Source organism: Vitis riparia, chromosome 10 (genome assembly GCF_004353265.1).
Source record: "Vitis riparia cultivar Riparia Gloire de Montpellier isolate 1030 chromosome 10, EGFV_Vit.rip_1.0, whole genome shotgun sequence".
Taxonomy (NCBI): Eukaryota; Viridiplantae; Streptophyta; class Magnoliopsida; order Vitales; family Vitaceae; genus Vitis; species Vitis riparia.
In genome coordinates, this window is record NC_048440.1 from 8,300,507 (window position 1) to 8,323,350 (window position 22,844).

The following is a 22,844-nucleotide window of genomic DNA, read 5'->3' on the forward strand; positions in this document are numbered from 1 at the left end:
TCATTAATAGTTTTATCTTGCAGAACAATTTTAGGCTGATGTTTGTTCCGAAAAGTTTGAGGGAAAATGTGAGGGAAAGAAAATGGAGAAGAAAAATAAAAGGAACAAAAAAGTAAAAGTAAAAGAAAATAAAAAAAAAATAGGTTTAAAATCAATAAATTATTTTAATTTCCTACTTCTAATTTATTTTATTTATTTAATTCTTTTATATAAAAATTAAATAATTTAAAAATATATAAGTTTCTTATTTTTGTATTTTTATGATAAAACAAAATAAATTATTTTCTTTAATATTTTTTTTCATTTATTAGTACTGAAACCAAATATAACCTATATGTGATAAAATTACTTAATCTTAATCCTTGTGTCGTGCCACAAACTTCTGAAAGTGAGAATAATTCTAAAGAAACATTCTTAGCCCTTAAATAGTTAACCCCTGATTTATTTTTTAATCTTATTAATTTTTTTTTTTTTTTTTTATGTTTTCCATTAATGGAAATCTTGGGCTTTATTGTTTTCATTTTCTAGTCCAAGCTCTTGTTTGATGCTCTTCCATATAAAAGTTATTCTTTTTTTTCTTTTTTCTTTTTTTAGCATAATTTTAATTCTTTTTGAGGTTAATTTCATTTACCTCCTCGTTTTTGCTTAAATATATTTAACCTCCATAGATTTGAAATTTCATCGCATCCTCTCATATCCTTCTCATTTGATATTTTCACTCGTCTCTCCTTTAATTCAAAAGAAGGAAGGTATTTGATGAATTTTCAAACTAATAAAAACTAGTTGTATTTAGTTAAATCTCCGGGAAGTTTAGTGAAATTATCTCTTTTTATAAAAAAATTGCCAAAATTCCAAAGAGATCTGAATTTTATTAAAAAAGACATCTTTAAGTTTTCCCCTGAGAAATGGGTTGATTTGTGAATACATCCAACCAGTAGAGTGGAACTTCAAATTCCCAACCACTGGAACCAATACCCCATGACGTGGATATATGGTTAGACCACCCAAAGAAACTATAAATGCTCAACACTTAGCTTGCAAGACCCAACAAATCAAAATCTTCCTCCAACCCTATAAAAAACCATCCATCAAACACAAACTCATCCTCAGTAATTAGTACTTCTCCATAATCCATGGCCTCAAAAGGTGAAGAAAAGCCAGAATTAGTTGGAAGCAAACAAGGGATCGTCAGTGTAACAAAGGCAAAGCATGATCAGATAGTGTTGGTGTTGAGGGTGGTTGCATTCTTGGCAACAGCATCAGCCACGATTGTGATGGGTCTTAACCAAGAAACCAAAACCCTGCTGGTTGGCACCATTGGGACTACCCCTATCAGAGCCACCCTCACGGCCAAGTTCCAGCATACCCCAGCATTTGTGTACGTTCATTAATTCATGATCTCCTTATATGCATGAATGTCAATATCATCAGTGCATTGGGTTGTTTTTTTTTACTTTTAATGGATGTAATTTACTTTCAAACTTCAAATGCTTTGTTTTAACTTTTTTCTTTTCTCTTCTTATTTTTTAAATTCTTTTAGGAAATAGAAAATGTCAAAATCTCGGGTTTTTTTTTTGTTGAATGTTAAAAATAACTTTTTAAAACAATCAAACATAATCTCAATATAAATTTCACTCTATTAATACTTAATACTACTAAATTGTGTTTAGAATTAAGTTAAATTAAATCATATTTAGATTTAAATAAAAAAAACAAACATCTAATTGGCTATATTAAGACTATGTTTAGCTTTTGAAAAACGCCAAAAAAAGAAAAAAAAAAGTTAAGAAACATGTTTGGTTTTACCATAAATAAATAAAAAAAATGCTTTTCATATTTATTACCCTAAAAAATACTCATTTTTAACAAGAAAACCCATATTTTTTTCTCATAAAAATAATTTTCTTTTTCAAAACCTAAATATAAATAATTGAAATGTTGGAAGAACATTTATGTAAAAAAATGAGTTATTCCTCAAATTCAAACATGGAAGATGTTAGATTTAGAAATATGAGATCATTTCATTATTTTTAATCAATTAATTCAAAAAATAAAATAAAATAGTATATAAAAATAATTTATTGATCTTAAAATATATATATATATATATATATATATATTATTTTATCTCTCAATTTTTTTTTCTTTCTATTTTATCTCACATTTTTCAAGACTGCCATAAACTAAATCTTGTCATTCAAACTTGGTTTTTGATGAGTGTAAATGGATGGATGCAGGTTCTTTGTGGTAGCGAATGGTTTGGCGAGTGTTCATAACTTGGTGATGTTAGGAGTGGATGTCTTTGGAAGAAAGCTTGATTGCAAGGGACTTCGCCTCGTCATAATCACCATTTTGGACATGGTACACTACCATTATCTTTCAGTCTCTGTTTATTTTCTTGGTTGCTTCTCATCCAGGCACCTTTTAAAATTATCATTATCATTATTTTTATTAATAAAAAATAATGAAAAAAATATCAAATTTATAAAACTAATCTCTCCCTTGATGAATTTGAAGTAACCCATTTTTGACATAAATACCTTTCAATACTACAATTATTTATGTATATATTTTAAATGAAATAATTATTTTTACAAGAAAAAAATATGAATATTTTTATCAAAAATGGATTTTTTAAATAGAAATATGTTTAAAGATCACTCAAATAGAATATTAAAGTCTACCAAGTGGTTTTTTTCTTTTCATTAAATATTATTTTATTTTTTAACACAATTTAGGGGTGAACATTTTCTTGAAAAAATCAACCTAAACCAATCCACAGAAGTGGGTGTGGAATCTTTGGATGCAATTCTTGTTTGATTTTTTTTTTCTAAAAAAAAAAATATTTTTTATTTTGTTGTTTATACGTCATTCATTAATTAACTTAGTGTCATATATCTAATAATTTAACAAATATATCTTTAATATTTAAGATCCAAAAATAATATTTGTGTATTTATTCTACAAAAAAAAAAAATTAATATGGGTTGTTGTTAATAAAGCAATATTTTAAAAATTAGATATCCTAAAATTTGAAAGAATTTATCTTGAATACATGTTCAAAAATGAATTAATCAATCCAAACCAAACCAAGATTACAAGGGTTAATTTCATTCAATTGGAATAGTTGTATTTATTTTTAAAAAACCCGCAACAATTTCATCAATTAGTTATGTTTTATTGATATGACATTAAATCGAACAAAGTGGTTCTACGTTTAAAACTCGTTTGATAGTGATTTTAGAAAATATTTTTAATTTTTTTAATATTTAATAATTTTTATCTTTTAAATATTAAAAAAAACTAGCACGGTTCCAAAAATAATCGTCAAAACACACTCTTAACCATCTTTAAAAAAATTAAAAATAGTTATTAGCTGTTAGAGAGAGAGAAAAAAAAAAGACAAGTTAATGAGTAGACATAAGAATTGTGATAAGGGAGTTAAATTGGCAGGTGATAGTGGCAGTGGTGGCAGCAGGGGCAAGTTCAGCAGCTTTCATGGCAGAGCTTGGGAAGAATGGGAATTCACATGCAAAGTGGAACAAGATTTGTGACAAATTTGAAAGCTTCTGCCACCAGGGGGGTGGGGCTCTCATTCCCTCTTTTATTGCTCTCCTTCTCTTGTTTCTCATCTCTGCCATCTCCATTATCACACTTCATAACCAAAAACTTACCAGTCCTCATGCCACCACCCCTTGATCCATTCATTGCTTCTATTATGATTTATATGTTTGCTGCTCTCAACTTTAATACTATTATGTCATATGTATGGAATGATAAATTTCTTGTGAATTTACTTTGTATTTCTGTAAAATTTGTTCCAACATAAAAAAAAAAATCTCGATAAATCCAATATCATCATGGCTCTTAAACTTCACCATTTATGTAACAACGGGTTTTCATGCAGATATTATCCGTTTTGGGTCTAAAAGGTTCTCAGAATTTAGGTTTTCACCATAGATGGCATGAACAGATTACAAAGTGCATCGCCATAGTTTCCTATTCTGTTTTGATTGATGGTGTCCCAAAAGAAAATTTTTGATCTTCAAGAGGCATTAGGAAAGAAGATCTTTATATCATTATAAGTTTTATCTTGTGTATCTAGGTACTGGGTTAATTAAACAAGCCAACAACTCTAGGAGTCAACCAAGTATTCCAACACATCTTAAGGGTGTTTGTTTTTAGAGTTTAGATTATTTGTTTTCCTACTTTTTTTATGACTTATTAAAAACTTTTTACTGAATAGAAAAAGTTAAAATATTTAGTTTTTTTTTTTAAATGAAAAAAAATAATATGTTGATTTTTTTTTACTTTTTAATATTTAACCGAAATAAAATATTACAAAAACAAACAATCTAATATTTAACACTATTAAATATTAAAGTTCTATTTAGAATTAAGTAAAAAAAAAAAAAAAACACCACCTTAATAAACCTAAAGTATCATTGCTCATTTGTAAATGATCACATCATCTTTGCTAAGGCTTCACAACTTGCTTGTCCTAATATTAATATGATTTTTTTTTTCTAAATTTTGTGCTATGTTGCTTCAACTTGTAAAATTTTACAAATTCTCGGTTTAGATTTCTAGTAACATTCAATAGAGTTGTTAGAAATAGATTAAGAGAGCCTTTGAGTATCCAAATGGAATCAATAAATATAGTGAATATTTCATCATCCAAGGTAAAATAAACGAGAAGTACCTTCTCCGAAGTCACCCTTAAATCCCTAAAGAAGCTAACCTCATGGAAAACTTGCATTCTATCAAGAGTTGGAAAAGTAGCTTTAGTTAAGGTTAATTAAGCTAGCTTCGTATTTTATGTAATATATTATTTTAAGCTTACAAAAAGATATAATGAGAATTTAGATAGGATAAATATAAAATTCTTGTTGCCTCAATACCTTGTTATTGAGAAAGTTTTCCTTAACTTCCAAAATATATAAAACTATTTGAATGGAATTATTATTATTATTATTATTAAATTTTTTTTTTTTTTTTTTTTTTTTTTTTTGTGGGTGGGGGTTTGAGAAATGGGTACGATGGATTCCTCCGGTCAATGAAAAATTTAAACTAAGTTAGGATGGATCAAAGATTGGAAATGTTAGTATTTCAAGATTAGTGATTAACTCTAATAGACTTATAAAAATGACTTAAAGTAGAAATTTAGCTAATGCATTAATAAATGTTATAAAACTTGTAACTAAAAGATGGTATGTTGATAGTGAGAAGGGTTAATTTCATTTACTCTCCTTGATATTTGAGCTAAATATACCCCCGTTAGTTTGAAAGTTATTTAAATACATCCACTCCCTTTCTCATTCGTTATTTTCACTCACCTCTTATTTGATTTAAAATAGGGATAATTGTGTTTTGGACCAGTTAGGCCCAAAAATTAAGATTTGGTCCATAAAAGTTGCATAATTGATGGGAATGATATAAAATATGAAAAGACCAATATACCCTTTAAAACTATTTTGACTATTTTCTACCACAATATTTGACAAACTTTTTTATCTTAAATTTTTTTTAATAATTATTCTGAAAATTTATTATTTTTAGAAAACTATTTTTTTTTTAAAATATGTCATTTTAAAAAAATAATTTTGACATATTTTTAATTATTTTTTACATACATAATTTTAAAAATAAATATTTTTCAAGATGTTTGATTTTTAAATAATAATAATAATAATTTATTTTTATTTTTTTTGGAAAATGGTGTATTTTTTTCCAAATCACTAAATTAAATTAAATTTAGTTGAGGTTTATAAAAAGAATAAAATTTAAATTAATATTTTTTTACTCTTTTTTTTTCATAGTCAATAAAGGTCATTTTTTGAAAGATAAAAAATTCATATTCTTCTTCTCAATTTTCACACTTTTTCTAGGTTTTGAGCTTAAATATTGAACTTATATGGACCAAAACTTAATTTTTGGGTCCAACTAGGTCCAAAACACAATTATCCCTTTAAAATAAGTGATGAATTTAATGGAATTTCTAACTTGTAATGACTAGATGTATTTAATTCAAACTTTGGGGAAGGTAAGCAAAATTTATGCATAGTAAAAAACAATGAATTTATGATATAGAGATTGACTATGAATTAAAAATATTTAATTAAATTGAATTTGTGGTACCGTTTTTGATTTGAAGTTCAAATTTTCTTAGAGATATTAGAAGGCTTACATTTGAATACAATTGTGACCCGTTGTTTATTAAAAACCATAAAAGCTTTTCCTTGAAATAACTTCTTTGAAAAAAATAGTAAAATAAAAAGTTCTCAAAAATTTAAAAAGTAATAATAATATAGCAAAAAGTGGGTTTAAAATAGAACCCTTTCTTAGGAAAATTCTAAGGTACCATACTAAATCTAAAATCTCGATTATTGAAGTGTAAAATACTAAAAAAAATAATGAAAAATGCATATAAAGAAATAAGACATAATAATATAATCATTTTCAAGATACAAAATAGGTACCAACCAATATGTATGGCTAATAAGATAGTGTCACGTATATATATAAAAACTATTATTTTATATATATTGATCTTATTAATTTATACCTTAATTTCATTCTTTATCTTTATTCATACTCTGCTACCTTGATCTTATTATTTATACATTTATTTAATAAGTTAATTTTTTTTCTTATAGATTTCAATTATTGCCTCTTTGATATCTTAGGTGGTATTTATTTTTAAAACTTTTTATTGAAAACAATTTGTTTTTAGATTTCAAATCGTTTGTTTGTTTTTTTTTTTTTTTGTTAATTTATTACATATTTCTTAAATTTTTTATTAAATATAAAAAAATAAAATATTTAACTTTTTTTAATACTAAAAATAACATTCATTTTTTTAATATTTAATAGAAATAAAATATTAAAAAATAAAATAACTTAATACTTATTAAGTTATATTTAAAATTAAGTATAAAAAAAAAATCACCACTTTAGTTTTTTTCTTATAAAATAAAGAGACTTTTTGCTATGATATGTAAAATTACCAAAAAAAAATCCTTGGGCTATGGTACCGAATATTGAGCCGAATAGTTTTACCATTTTGTTATTGGCCGGAAGTGGACGTGACAAAAGATAGCCCAGTTTATAGTTGTTATTACAATAATGCCATTGATCACCACGCGGAGAAAAACGCTTCTTTGGAAGAGTCAAGGAAACATCCAAATATATATTTTTTTTTAGGTCTGGTCAAGCTCCGACTTTGACCTCCCAATGCCCGGGGGTCAAAAGAAGAATATGGAAAACCAAAATTCCAATCTAGACAAGGCAACCTTTTCTTTTTCTTTCTTTTTTTTTTTTTTTTTGTTTTCTTTTTTTTTTTCTTAAACAATGTGAATACTTTATTCTAAAGTACATAGTGGGTTCGTAGCATGTGCCATGGCACGAGTAGTGGTACATGTTACGTGTCTTGGCTCGAGTCGAGACATAAGGTCATGGCACGAGTGATGACATATTTTTACTAAAAGCACTTCAAAATAAAAACATTATCAAATATATTCTTAATTTTTTATATTTTTTAAGACTATAAAAAAAAATCATGTCAAGTAAAATAAATAAATTCTTTACTATCAATTATGTGGCTTGTCTATAATCATAAATTTTAGGCTTCAAATCAAGACGATGCTATAAAATAAGCCTTGTTGAATTAGAATTATAAATATTAAAAAATTAAAATTTAAAATAATAAAAAAATTATTATTATATATTTGGATAAATAGAATAAGCAAAAGTATAAATGGTTATTTGCTGGTGTTATTGAATTTTGTTTTAGCTAGATTTTAAATTTTAAAATACTTTTATTAAAAATAAAAAATAATAATATTTTTAAATTTTTAATTAGGTAAAAATATACTTTAAAACATACATGACATGACATGTGTAACAAATTATATCCAACCATATAGATATTATTTGATAACGACAATAACTTTTTTTCCTATCCTATATGCAATATCACAAACACTCCTTATGCCTAAGGTTAAACCAAATAAACTCATACAATTTGTAATGATTCAAAGCCAATCATATAAATATTGTTCATTTTGGATTCAAAAAAATTCTCACGATTAGTCCATACTTATATAGTGTTAGAAACTGTATTCGTTATTCAATGTCAGATATCACGTGTGCATTGCATCTACTATGAATTAAATTATGGTAGCATTTAAATAAAAAAATGTAACTAGAAATAAAATAATAAATAAATAAAATTGATATTGATAATATTATATATATTAGGTCATGGACAGAGACTCTAAGGAGGACTACTTCTAGAAGGATCACCTAATTATACTTTTCTAATTTTCAACATTTTTCCATGGTTGGTGGAATACTAATTATTTTAATGAACATGGAATACACGTGGCTCCAGCTGCTCGATCGTAGTCTAATAAATGTTTGAAGAGATGGAACAACCCATCAGCTTTCTTACAAGTAAATTTCATGTATACCCAAAATTGATGTAACACATAATGAAGAAAGAGATATTATTATTATTATTATTATTATTATTATTTATTTGACTGTCCAGTTTATCCCTAATAAAATGAGTTTTAAAAAAATAAAATAAATTTTTAAAAATACAAACTAATTAGAAGAGAATGTGAGAATTTTTTTAAAACTCTGAACGGATTTAGATCCCATTTTATAGGAAGAACATGTGACTAAAAATATTAAAATAATAATAATTTCATATTGATAATATTTAATATACTTTTATTTTCTTTATTTATGGTGGGGCCTTGAAGTATATTGCGATATAAATGTTGTCAACAACTTAACGGCCATAGTCAAATCATGTTGGATAAGTAGATAAATAATTTAATGATGTAATAATTTGATCGTTGAAAAGAGAATTTATTCACGTTTTAATTGTCATGGGAGCAAATGCCTCAACAAATATAATCCTCACAAATTCATCTCTCTCATCAACTTTTTCAACGACCTATCACATTCATAGGGATATTCTTATTTTTTTTATAAAAAAATTCAATTATAATTATATATAAATTTAAAAAATATTCTATATAATATTTTTTTAAATATATATATATATATATATATATATATATATATATATATATATATATATTAATTAAAATTTTGAGACTAACATGGATGGACATTAGATACCAAAAACAAAAGGAGAAAAAACATAGATATGTATTCTTTTATAATATTAAAATATTGATATTATAACTACCTTGATGATCACGTAGAAAAATAAATTGACTTCATGGTATGTTAAATATATTTTTATTTTATTTATTTGCTTTGAGTCCTAGATCAAATTAATATTTCTTATTTTTAAGAATTTTAATAAATTTTGATTAAATAAGTAATTTAATAAAAATAATAATTTAGAGAGACTTTCCATCAACTATTTTTAATAACGGAAATAACAAATTATATGTATTATAGGCATTTTAAAATAATTCAATTATTATTATTTTCTTCTTGATAATTTCAGTAACGCATAGTTTAATAAGTAATTTAATAATTCAATAGCATAATATCGGTTTAGATGAAAGTAGTTAGACTTGTTTGAATCACTTTTTTTTTAACGGTCAAAATAATAAATTATATATATTATGGGTTAATTCTGTTTACGTCCTCTTAGGTTTGAAATTTTTTTTATGAAATTTTAAATTCATAATGACTAAATATATTTAATTCAAAGTGAATTTTGTTATAAAAATATATACTTTGATATATGAATTAATTAATTAAAAGGGATCAAAAGATCCCATATTTGCAAATTTAACACCATCCATTTTTTTGTCTTGAAAAGTAATATATATATATATATATATATATATATATATATATATATATATATATATATATTTACATATATGTCCTTAATATATTGATTATTTACATGTGTGTTTTAAAACAAAAGATTGTTTTTAAAAGAAAAAAGTGAGGATATTAAGGTCTAAAATAAGTATTTTTTTAGGATTTAAAAAAGTTGAGGATTAAATTTACAAAATGGGAATAATTTTCATCCCTTTTAATAAAAAAATCAAGAATTAATTGGTTAATAATTCTCATATTTATGAATTTAACTCCTTTCATCTTTTTACGCAAAGAGGTTCCTTTACAAAGATATTCATTAATTGAACATGGAAATAGGGGGAGTTGGCTAGCCATTTATAAGGTGGGGAGAAAAAGGTTCAAAAAAAATGGGTAAAATGACTCGTAAGCGAACAATTGATCACATTAGACATTTTCTTTTAGTCTTTAAGCCATGTTGAGAAAAGGACGAAGAGTACATGAGAGTGGATTATGGAAAGGGTAAGATATGCTTCCTAAATCTATTATTGTAGCCAAGGAAAAACCACAACAAAAAAGACTTTTTAGTTACCATATTGGAATTTTGAACAACACAACCCGGCAATTGTATACAATCACAAAAAGGCTCAGACAAACGTTTAGCGAGTTTGATGGGACCCAGATCACTAACCCATTTTTTATATAAATGTCATTGACTATTTCAAGTATTTATATATAGGTTTTAATATAAATGATTATTTATACAAGAAAAGATTGAGAGCATTTTTGTTAAAATATGATAAAAAAAATGGAGGATTAAATTTCCAAAATCAAGTTTTTAATGACCCTTTTAATAAAATAATTATTGAAATAGTGTTTTTTAAACTATATATTCGATAAAATTTGTCCCCCTGTATGAATCAAATTCCAATAATATTTTTATTAATAACATTTAATTAGTTTAAAAAAGTAGTTGAGGCCATGGTTAAGAAAAAGAAGAAAATAACAAATATATTTATAGTATGATTCAAAAAGGAATGTTTGGATTTACTTTCTAATTTTTGTTTTCAAAGTAATTATATAAACACTTTTTATAAAATATAAGGGAGTAAAGATTTTTATTGGAATTTTTATTTTTAAAAATAAAAAATAAAAAATATTCCCCGACTATCTAAATTATTATTTTATTTTGATGATGGTGTATATTTTTAAAATTTTTAAAAATGGCAATCCATAATTTTTCTTTTTCCCCTTTATAAATAGTCATTAAGGACAAAAAAAAAGGAAAAAAAAAAGAAAAAAGAAAATTTGTTTAATTAATAACAAATAATAATAATAAAAATAATAACAACAAAACGTCTTAAAATTCTCATAAAAAATCCATGGAAAAATGAGTTTTCACATATTTATATAAAAATAATTATAAAATAAAAACTTTTTAAAAGTAATTCAAATTTCATATACTTATAATTACGTATAGTATCTAAAATGGTGAAAAATAGTACATATGTTATTAAAATATAGTATTTAGAGAATAAAAAATTATATAAATGATTAATTATTTTTAGATAATTATTTGAAATTTGAGTCTTATTTTATGTTTTTTACTCATTTGAGTGTACGAAAACACGCGTTTGCCAGGATCTCTAGATTGAATATACTACAAAAGATGAAACGTTTTTCCTTTTAAAATTATTTAATTAGTAATTTATATATATATAATAACTTAACGTGTGTGGTTTGTTGGAATCACCGATTTCCGTTAATACTGCGTGCGCGAGTGGGTTTTGTTCCTTCTGGTTGACCCTCTCCCCTTATCAAATTCTTCCTCTCTCTCTCTCTCTCTAGAGATCCAACTTCCTCGTTTCATGACCAGTCTTTGTCCTAGCTTGTCATTCTTTCTTTTTTCTAATCAACCCATTATTTCCTTTTTTTGAATTATTTAATCACTGGTTTGGATACGCCAACACTTCAACCTGGAATATCAACCATTGCTGAGGTATCTTCCTCCTCAATTTTTTTAAGCCTTAATTCCAATTTTTTTATGATTAAATATCTCACAGATTTGTATTGGGTTTTCTCCTGTTTATCTGCTAATGACTTTCCACCCAACAACATCTATTACGAATTTTATTCCTTTTTCAATTTGGCTTATTGGGTCAATCTATTTCTTTAATATAATATCAGGTCTCAGTCAATTGTGGTGAAATTTGTGTGAAATTAGGTCTGAAATAGGTATTTGCAAGTCAATTCCTTTTTGGGTTCTTTTTCTGTTTTATATTTATGGCATTTATTATGCTTTAAGTTTGTTTTGATACATAACAGGCGACCTGGTTCTTCTGAGAATTGTTTTTGGGATCTTTTGGAAGGACTGGGTCTGTCTGTTTTTTTTCCCCAATTGTTTGATTTAGTTTGTGGCTTCTTGAGTATGTATTGATTGAAATATTAGAAACTGTTTTTGGGAACTGCTTTGGGTGAATTAGGTCTGTATTGGTTTTTTCAGGTCACCAGAAAGGGCCATTTTTTCAGAGAGTAGTGATTGACAAATTAGGTTTTGATACAGATTGTTTCTGGTCAATGGAACAGTCCTCATTGGAACCAGAATTTCAGATCAAAGAGGTTAGATTTCTTATCTTTCTTTGTAATTTAATTGTGTCATTTTATTTATATTTATGTTCTATATAAATCCTTGGTGTCTTAGGTATTTGAAGATTTTGGTTTAGTTGGCTTTTGTTGATGTCTTTTAGTATTGACTTGCAACTGCAAACTGATTGTGGATCTGCTCCTTTGATCTTTAGCAAAATTTTCTGCTATTATATGTTTGTTTTTCCTTGATCTAGGTTTTCTCCTGTAGGTATTATGTTTCATCTGTTAAGACATGGTAATAAATTTTCAATCTTGTCATGTATATTCTACGTCTTGGAGGTTTGTGATCTTTAGACATCCACTTTTTCTGTAAATATTTCATTAAATATTCGGCTTTAATGTCTCAGTGTTGTTCAATTAGTAGGGTGTCAGTCTTGGCTTTAGCATGCCATTCTTGTTGAATTTGTAGGGTGTGAGTGTCGATTAAGCCTCAAAGATTTCCTTGAGATGTTATTGAGCCTGATGCTTGCTTTGGGGTGAGCCTCAAGGTGTTAGTCTTTGGAAACGATGCTCAGGAGAATAAATGAATGATTCACTTGCTGCATTCTGGTTCCCTAACATGGATACCTGTAATATAAGCCACCCTTAAACCTTTTTCTGTCAATATTTGTTAAATGAAAAATCATGGTATCATTTATAGCTTACACTTTTATTATTGTAAGATAAGATAGAAAATGAGAGCTGGTCTTGGATGACCGAAAAATAATTGGGAAAAAATATGAATTGGTTTAGGTTGGATCATGGTTCCTAAAAGGACTAATATTGACATAAAATTTCATTTATGAGACCTTACATTGTTGATGAATTTAAGCAATCCCTCAGACTGAAATTCAGTTGCTTAATGGTCATTTGATGATAGGCTATGAGGAATCTGATAGTGGAGAAAATCATTAAGGATATTTCATCTATATTTTTTTTCCAGCTCAATATTGGAAATTTCATTAACTCTTATTCTTGGTTGTGTACTTTGAATTCGTACCACCAGTTCTAAATATTTTAATCTTGTCACCATCATTTGCCTAAAGAAAGGCATTTTGTATGTAGCCATTTGTTATGACTTTTGTTCTTTAATTCTTGAATGTTGGTATCTGATGCTTAGTTCTTCTTGGAAATCTTCTGTTCATCCACTAGTTATCATTTTCTAAAAGGGAAACAATCCTGTAATATGATCTTATTGTCATTCTATCTTATAAGGTGTAGTGTATAATTGGAATGCCTAGATTGGTGAAGAGTTTAAAATCTTAACCACCTATGTATATTTACAACATAAGTTGTATCTTTGTCAGGATCATTCATCAAAGCATGCCTTGAAAAATGACAGCAATATTGAGTACTCAGGCAGTCCTCAAAATCAAAAGGTGCAAAAACTTAATATGGTGTTCAATTTGTTGATCAATGTAGGGAGCAGTAGGGTATGGCATCCTAAAAACGTCAAAGATTTGGGACCCATTATGATTCATAATTTTTTAAATGTTTTTGTCCTATAGAAGAAAATCCATTTAAACTTTTTTAATTGAATTCCATCTTTTGGAGCTTTAGGGAAATTTAATCAATTGATTTGATTTCTGTAGCATTTGACTGCACAAATCCATCTATATACTGAAATTGAAGAAAATTGGGACTTACGGTGTATATGATTGTGAATGCTATACAAATTTTTTTTCAAAAAAAGAAAAAGAAAAAAAGAGTCATGATTCTCACATTGCCCACACTTACACAAATTTTAAGATAGAAAAAGAGACTTAACCAAAAATGCCCTCAGAAGCATATTCCTTTCACTTGATACACTTGAGAAACCATGTGGATGATTCAATTTCTATCTCACATCTAAAATTTCCCTAATTTGTCCTCTCAATTTATGATACTTATTCCTGTAAGAACATTTTTGATCTGTTAAAACAGATATCAGCCAGATGGAACCCAACTGAAGCATGTAGGCCACTCATTGAAGAAGCTCCTGTTTTCTATCCAACTGTTGAGGTATTATTCTTTTCTGTGTTTTTCTACCAGTAGAAGATAGATGCCATTTGATATTTCTTTTGTGGTTATAACTTTATATTTTTCTTGATATGATGGTCCATAGGAGTTTCAAGATACACTAAATTATATAGCAAGCATTCGCCCAAAAGCAGAGCCATATGGTATATGTAGGATTGTGCCACCACCTTCCTGGGTTCCACCCTGCCCTCTCAGGGAGGAGAGCATTTGGAAACATTTAAAGTTTCCTACAAGAATGCAGCAAGTGGACTTACTTCAAAATAGGGAACCCATGAGAAAGAAAAACAGAGGCCGGAAGCGAAAACGAAGAAGGTATTCAAGGATGGGAACAACAAGGAGGCATTCCAGATCTGAAGTTTCTGAAGCAAACATTGTCTCTGACAGCGATGAGAAGTTTGGGTTCCATTCAGGATCAGACTTCACATTAGAAGAGTTTCAGAAACACGCTGATAGTTTCAAAGAGTTTTATTTTGGAATAAAGGATGCTAAGGATAACTTGAATTCTGATGGTGTGGAATGCAACAAAAGGTGGGAACCTTCTGTAGAAGATATTGAGGGAGAATACTGGCGGATAGTGGAGCAACCAACAGATGAGGTTGAGGTAAGGAAATATGGTTTTTCCACTCCTTCCCTCCCTCCCTCCCTCCTTTTGTTTGTGTTTGTGGAAGTATATATTGTGTACACATAAGAAAATAAATTTCTCTCTCTCTCTCTCTCTCTCTCTCTCTCACATTTTCTTTTTTTTTTTTCTTTTGGTTATGTGTTATCACAGGTATACTATGGAGCTGATCTTGAAACTGAAGCATTTGTGAGTGGTTTTCCTAAGGCATCATCCTTGATTTCTGAAAATGATTCAGATCAGTATGTGGCTTCAGGATGGAATTTAAATAACTTCCCCCGACTGCCTGGTTCTGTACTTTGTTTTGAACAAAATGATATCTCAGGAGTTCTGGTCCCATGGCTCTATGTCGGGATGTGCTTCTCATCATTTTGTTGGGTAAGTTATGGGAATTCCTCTATCAAAGCTGTACATGACGCTAAAAAGAAAAATTAAATAAAAAGGGCAAAAGGCAGAATCTCGTTGTTCTTCAGCTTTGTAATAATTCTAATTACTTATTACAAGAAAAATAGCGATTCTAATTAGTGATAGAAGTGTCTTGTTTTGAATTTTTCTTTTCACATCATTTTGAAATGTAGTATTTCTATTAAGTCTACACAGAAAATGAAAAACACAAATTTCATGGACTTACTTCTAATTAACCTAACTAAAAGCATAATAACCACTTGGCTTTGGATAGATAATAGATTTATAGTGTATGGAAGTTTTACTCTTAAAGTAGAATGATAATGAATAGAAATATTAACAAGGTGAAAGCCCTAGCATGGTTTCAAGTTTTTGCAAAATCTACTTTACTATTATGAGACTTTTCTAGTTGCAGCTAGTTGTCTTGAATTGTGAAGTCACCCGTTTTCTTTTCTGGAGCTGACCTGTTGTGCTTCCTTTTTTTTTGTTTGTTTTTTTTTTTGGAGCAGCATGTTGAGGACCACCACCTATACTCACTAAATTATCTACACTGGGGTGATTCAAAAGTATGGTATGGAGTACCAGGAAGTCATGCTTCAGCATTGGAGAATGCAATGAGAAAACATCTACCTGATTTGTTTGAAGAACAACCATATTTACTGAATGAACTGGTAAGTGGATGATATTTTTCACACTTTGTTGTCTATGCCTGGGTCAGAGTGCATGTATTTCTCACACTTTGTGGATTAGATTATGATACAAGAAGATATTAATTACTTTGTAATGAATGCACTAAGTTTGAGCATCAATGATCTTAAATTATCTGTTGATAAAATTGGGTTGCAGAACATGATCTCGTTCTGCATTGTTTTTCTGGCATTTTAGAAATAGAGAATTTTGAAAAATCTTTTTGATGCATATTCCGTGTCTAAGAGTGTAACATTAATAAATTATTTGTTGAAGCGGCCTGTATATTGAAATAAATAAGGGAAAGGTATGGATAAGTAACACTAATGGCTACAGAAGTCATAGCTACTAGCTAGAAAAGGATCTAGAAACACAAAATTCCCTAGAACAATTTCCTTTCAAAAGATAATGGAGTTTCCATACCCAATAGTCTATCCTAATGTGTCCTAGGTATGTGAAGAAAGGTGGTAAAAGGGAGGCTAAAAGGGGAGAACAAGTATAAGGATGGGAAAGCAGCATTCTAGTTGCTTTTGAAATTGGAATGAATTCATGACACATTGGCAACATGTAGTTGTCTCAGCCAATTACACAGTTAGAAATGATACTCTATTTACTTATTTTTTGATGGGTGAACCTTTTTTTTCCTCCATTGGGATTGGAACCTAAAACCAACCCCTAACCACTTGTGCTAGGCCCAAGTGCAACAAATGATACTTTATATCAAATTAAGATACAGGATGTCCTTTAGGCCCAACTCAAGTGGTAAAGGTTTGGGGAGGGTTTATGGGGGGTTCTAGGTTCTAGTCTCAATGAGGACAAAAATTTACCTTTCAAATATATATCTATAGATATAGATTTGATACATGAAGTCTCTTAACTGCACTGTTACCTGCTGTTACTGTACATATTGGCATTCAGTTACTTTTGAATGAGGAGTGGGGATGGAGGTTTGATGTTTGTCAATCCGAACAAGCTTGACTTGAAGTCCGAGCAGCTTGATTTGAATCCCTTACTCTGAACCTGAGGGTGCTTTGGATGTTCCAGGTCTGAATATGACCTCCATAATCATTCACCAAACTCTATCCAGAACTTCTAAACCTACTATAATTTTCCTGATGAATAAATATCAGATGCATAGGCCTTTTATTTGTTTTCCCTTTTCTGTTCATAGTTATTTGCTGACCACACTCTTCAAACAAAGAACATAAAGACTATCTTGTATTAGAGATCTTTTTGGTCAATTGTCAGAGTCCCCTATCCCATGTCTGCCCAGATATCTCAAGAGCGTGTGGGCTTCTGCTTTTATATTTCTACCTCAAATTTGCTTGAATTCTATGTGAGGGTATTACATATATTGAAGTACATTAAGTCTTTTTTTTTCTTGTCCATCTTGGTGCAGGTTACTCAGTTATCTCCTTCAGTTCTAAAATCTGAAAATGTACCAGTATATCGAGCTATTCAGAATTCTGGGGAGTTTATTCTTACCTTTCCAAGAGCATACCATTCAGGGTTTAATTGTGGCTTCAATTGTGCTGAAGCTGTGAATGTGGCCCCTGTTGATTGGCTGTCACATGGGCAAAGCGCAGTGGAGCTCTACAGTGAGCAGTGTCGCAAGACATCAATTTCCCATGACAAACTGCTGTTAGCATCAGCTCAAAAAGCTGTCCAGGCACTTAGGGATCTGTCAGTTCTTGGAAAGGAAGATCAAGTAAATTTAAGCTGGAAAAGTGTCTGTGGGAAGGATGGGACACTTACGAAGGCAGTTAAAGTGAGTATCTGTCTCTCTCTCCCTTCTTCTCACTCCTCTTCCTAGGCAAGTTTCTATTTTCTTTTGAGATATTTAAAAAAAAAAATTTCCCCTTGTAATTTTTTCTTGTTTTTTCAGACGAGAGTACAGATGGAAGAGGAAAGACTAGATCGTCTTCCAATTGGTTGGCGGCTTCAGAAGATGGAAAGAGACTTTGATTTGAAAAATGAGAGAGAATGTTTTTCATGCTTCTATGACCTACACTTATCTGCTGCAAGTTGTGAGTGCTCTCCTGACCAATTTGCATGCCTTAAACATGCTAGCCTTATTTGTTCATGTGAACCAAATCGTAAGTTTGTCCTTCTGCGTTACACCATGGATGATTTGAAGACCCTGGTTGAATCATTGGAAGGGGGATTAGATGCTATTGAAGTATGGGCATCAGAAGACCTTGGATTGGTTTCTGCTGATAAGAATGCTTGTGGCGCTATGCTGGATCAGGAGAGAGAGATATCTGGACCCATTGGTTGTGACCAAAAGGAAAGTCCACCTTGTTCCTCTAGAACACAAGAAAACTTAGACATAAATGAGCCTTGCAGTTCAAGTTATCATGTTTCTTCCGAAGTAGTTCAGTCAGAAAACCAGCAAGGAACATTTGGTTTTTGTGTATCCCATATCAGGACAGACAGGCATAATGACAACTTAAACAAAGAAGGTCTAACTAAGGGCTATGAAAGTAAGGTGGGGCAGGGGTTCTGTATTGATTTGAATCTTGATACCATGTCTGATGAACATGTAAGTGGGTTGCAGCAAGTATCTTATAGCTGTGATAGTAAAGCAACTGGAAATGTGGCTGAGACTTTTTTGTCAGTCTGCAAGGAAGAAAAGGTTAATTGTCCGGATGTTCCAAAGCAACCAGATATAGTACGACTTGGTGGTGATTGTGATTCATCAGTTTCATATGTTCTTCCAAACAAACATCACTTTCCCTATCCAGTAGATAATGGAAATCCTTGTGTATCTGATGGTAGTAAGTTGTTTGGGGCTGATATATTGGTTTCACTTCCACATTCAAGTACTCTGCCAAGCAGCTTGCCAAAAACTGAAATTTTAGGCAGCTCAGATGTGAAGGCATGTGCGACTGATCAAACCTGTCTCATACCAAAGATGAATTTTTGTGTTGAGCCTATGCATTTTGGTACTGTATTGTTTGGAAAGCCATGGTGCAGTAAGCAGGCCATATTCCCTAAAGGTATGCTCATTAGGAGGTTACAGAGTTCTAGGAATGTTTCTTTCCAATTTTGTTCCTTTTCTTTCATCTATGGTATGACCAATTTGTTTATTTTGTAATTTTCAATGGTCCTGTGCAGGATTTACAAGCCGTGTTAAATTCTTTAGTGTATGTGATCCAACACAAATGTGTTACTATATTTCAGAGGTGCTGGATGCAGGGCTCCTTGGGCCTCTATTTAAGGTGGGATTTATTGTTGTATTATGTTTTAGATTTGATAATTTTAGCAAAATTTGCATCCTCTAGCGAGTATATTTCTATCATTTATTAAAGTTTTGATGTTATATGGTGAATTCTATATTTGCTGATGTTGGTTGTCACATGCCTCAAAAGTCTTCAGGGACAGGTTTCCTAATTTTATTAGTTAAGTTTGATAAATGGAAAGATGTTTGCTTGGCTCCACATATCAATTCATTAGCTTGCTTTTGGAATCTTTTCCAAATTTTCTGTTATTTTTGTGGACAATTTTGTCAAAGAATCCAACATAGTTATTTCCACCAATTGTGAATAGAATTTCAATCACCAAAAAGTTTACTAGAACATGTTTTTTATTATAATGAATTACAAGATAATGACCATCCAAACACTCCTCAAAAGGTCTTTTTATTTTTATTTTATTTTATTGATGTGATCAGTGCTTTATTGATTCTGATGTTTATCTTTATTCTGATTCTGTTCTCTGAATTTCAGGTTACTTCAGAGGGGTGCCCAAGTGAGACCTTTGCAAATGTCTCGCCAGAAAAATGCTGGGAAATGGTGCTGCAGAAACTGAAGCAAGAGATCATAAGACACAGCAGTTTAGGGAAACAACTGCTGCCCTCTTTGGAATGTTTGCAGGGTGTTAATGGCCTTGAGATGTTTGGGTTTTTATCACCACCCATCATTCAGGTATAGCTATCTCCTTAATTTGTATTATTTTCTGCTTGTTAATAGTTAATTCTACTATATGTATGCAACACAAAATCCAAGACACTCATTGGGTTTGCACTTCTTGATGGAGATGGTCAAGAAATGAAATCCTTTTATCTCCTTTCCCCTCTATTATACCCTTGAAAAAATTTTTAGTTTCCAAGGACACTCATGTGAAACATCCTTGGAATGTGGAAGATTTTTGCAGGTTGCTGTGTTTGGACTGAAACATTGTTTTTGATGGAAACATTTTGGGCTTTCCTTATAGGCCACTTTAAAATAATTTCTTAAAATTATTTAGTATTTGAGTCATTTATTAGTATGACCAATCAAAGCACATAGTGGGAGTGAGTCGATCTTGATTCCCAAGTTTTTCCAACTTATTCTTTGAAAATATGTTGCCTTTCTTGCATTTAATTTAATTCATGTATTTCCCTTCCAAATGTTCAGATTTGATGTCAAATCCATATTCCAAAATGTCTATATCACAGGATTCAAGTAATAATTTAAACTGTCATTGGGTGTTTATGGTTTCAATATGCTATATTTTATCCTGTGTTAGAATGAAATGATTCCACACAGTTGCATGTAGACAAATGTATGGTATTTCTCATCTTTGGAGTGCCTTTAGTAGTTTTTCAGTTTAACTTTTAAACAAGCTAACTAAGTGGAAGGCATCTTTAATATTGTGAGTTTTCCTCCATATTTTCAAGGGTTTCCATGTTCCCAAATCTTTTCACTGTTCCATGCTTAAGTAACCGTAAAATGTAATTACTTGGGGATAATGAAGGGGTTCTTGCATTTGTTTAGGTCTAGTTGTCATCTAAATATTTACTCGAGAGTATAATTCTTACCATCTTACAAGCTTGTCTTTCATCTTTTCCATCCATTCTAATAGCCTGCTTGAATTATATTCTTGGATTTCAAGCTGAATAATCCCATCTAGTTTAACACTCCTTAATTATGTTGAACATTATGAATGATTTTCAAACTATTTACACAATCCCTGATTGTTCCAAATAGCCATGGAATGATAACTGATCCTTCTCCAAGTTTGTTGCTTTCCTGAATCTCAAATTTATGATTTGATTTTCTCAAATATTTTAATGATGTTTCATTACTCTGTCCCAAAACCCAAATTGATCCTGAATAATCCTTGAACCATAAGTTTGAGCTATCTCCAGCTAAATTCTTTGCTGTTACATTGTCAGAACAAGCTATTACCTACTCATGCATTTGAATTTGATCAATCATCAAGCATGATAGTATTTATTGGTTTCATGATATTGTTACATGATCATGTTTTTGAACCAAAGATAGTCCTTCAGGCATATGATGTGTATTGTCAATATTTTTCGGTTGTAACATTAAAATTCTACATACATATGCTAATTGAAGTATGCTACCGCAGGTTATTGAGGCTCTTGATCCAAATCATCAATGCTTAGAATACTGGAATCAGAAGAGTAGAGTAAAAATGGAAAATGTGAATGACATGTCTGCAAGTAATTCGAGGAAGTACCCTTTTGGATTGAGTTGCTCTCCAGGGGAAACAAAGGCGAAACTCTTTGGTTTCGATTTGACAAAGCAAGACCCTGATAATTCAAGCATTGGAAGAGGTGATCACTCAGTTGGGGAAGACATAAAGACCACATTACAAGGATTTTTCAAGAAGGCAAATAGGGAAGAACTGATAATGATGTATAAGGTATTCTGCAGCGAGTACACAAGTGCAGAATGGGGAGTGGCATTCACAACGCTGACCGAGGAGATCCGGAAAACATGTAAATAAACAAGGAAAAGGAAAAGGAAAAGATGCCGTCATTCTTTCTCATTTGAGGTAGCTTCTTATTTCATTTACTCAATTGATTAGGCATATTCTTTCAAGAGTTTGATAAAAGAAAGGAGGAAGAACCCGGGCATGACTGTTGGACAAGATTAGCAGCGTGCCTGCCCAGCGTGATCTAGAGATGATAGGAGTCTTGATTCCATGATGCCATTAACCCTTTGTAGAAGAGATAAGGCCTTCTTGTACATTAGAAACCATTCTGCTAACTTTTTCTCAGAAATACATGTCCTTTTTTAGTCTGGCAATCACTGATCTTTTTAACTCTTGTATCTCCATAGCCCATGCTGCTTGTGAATAGAATAAGTCGTTTACCTTCTCAATGCCCATCTATGTATCTATAAAAGGCAGTTGCAAGAATGTTAAAAAGTAGGAATACAACAAAGAGGGAGCTAAGCATGATTCATTGATAAATGGCTCCATATTTGTATGCAATTCTATTAGGTAATCATAATTTTTTTCCTCACTTTTCGACTTGTTTTGTTATTTTGTTTTTATTTTCGTGTGCTCGTTTTTTTTTTTTTTTTTCTTTTTCTTTTGTCTCTTTGTAGGGATGGGGGTGGAGGGGAACAATATTTAGAGATGCATAGAAAAGCTATACTATTTGAAATTCTATAATTCATCGCATGTGTAAATAGAAAATTCGTATTTGTTATTTATTATCTATATTATGACTAAGTGTATTTGGTAAAACTTAATACTTTATAATTTAAGTTGACTTAATTTAAATTATATTTAAGTTTTGATTTTAAGTTAATTAAGTATTAAGGTTGTTTGATAAAATTAATTTAAAATTTATTCTAAATTATCATATTAACATATTCATTTTCATAAATGATAATTAAAACAAAAAAAGTTGAGTAATAATGGAGGTCATGGAGTAGTAAAAGAAAGTAAAAGA

General features: G+C 29.8%; 2 protein-coding genes across 7 annotated transcripts; both read left to right on the forward strand.

Annotated features, from left to right (window-relative positions):
• The first annotated feature begins 1,062 nt into the window (after nt 1-1,062).
• Nucleotides 1,063-3,872, forward strand: LOC117924060 (CASP-like protein 1B2). Its single transcript, XM_034842612.1, has 3 exons — nt 1,063-1,378; nt 2,238-2,361; nt 3,454-3,872. The coding sequence occupies exons 1-3, from the start codon at nt 1,134-1,136 to the stop codon at nt 3,697-3,699; spliced, it is 615 nt and encodes a 204-aa protein (XP_034698503.1). The 5' UTR covers nt 1,063-1,133; the 3' UTR covers nt 3,700-3,872.
• Nucleotides 3,873-11,567: 7,695 nt separating this feature from the next.
• Nucleotides 11,568-22,409, forward strand: LOC117923807 (lysine-specific demethylase JMJ18-like). Of its 6 annotated transcripts, none has more exons than XM_034842267.1 (12): nt 11,568-11,794; nt 12,299-12,414; nt 13,728-13,799; nt 14,344-14,421; nt 14,525-15,040; nt 15,212-15,436; nt 15,973-16,134; nt 17,550-17,918; nt 18,036-19,149; nt 19,268-19,371; nt 19,879-20,076; nt 21,509-22,409. In XM_034842267.1, the coding sequence occupies exons 2-12, from the start codon at nt 12,373-12,375 to the stop codon at nt 21,887-21,889; spliced, it is 3,261 nt and encodes a 1,086-aa protein (XP_034698158.1). In that variant the 5' UTR covers nt 11,568-11,794; nt 12,299-12,372; the 3' UTR covers nt 21,890-22,409. The 6 variants fall into 6 exon arrangements, with proteins under 6 accessions (XP_034698158.1, XP_034698161.1, XP_034698162.1 ...); XM_034842270.1 differs by having other exon boundaries at nt 12,359-12,414; XM_034842268.1 differs by lacking the exon at nt 11,568-11,794 and adding an exon at nt 11,825-12,030.
• Nucleotides 22,410-22,844: the final 435 nt, after the last annotated feature.

Coding starts and splice junctions, on each gene's coding strand:
- LOC117924060 (XM_034842612.1), top strand. CDS start 1,134: ATGGCCTCAAAAGGTGAAGAAAAGCCAGAATTAGTTGGAAGCAAACAA. Junction 1,379..2,237: donor CAGCATACCCCAGCATTTGT/GTACGTTCATTA, acceptor GGATGGATGCAG/GTTCTTTGTGGTAGCGAATG. Junction 2,362..3,453: donor TAATCACCATTTTGGACATG/GTACACTACCAT, acceptor TTAAATTGGCAG/GTGATAGTGGCAGTGGTGGC.
- LOC117923807 (XM_034842267.1), top strand. CDS start 12,373: ATGGAACAGTCCTCATTGGAACCAGAATTTCAGATCAAAGAG. Junction 16,135..17,549: donor CATATTTACTGAATGAACTG/GTAAGTGGATGA, acceptor ATCTTGGTGCAG/GTTACTCAGTTATCTCCTTC. Junction 20,077..21,508: donor TATCACCACCCATCATTCAG/GTATAGCTATCT, acceptor ATGCTACCGCAG/GTTATTGAGGCTCTTGATCC.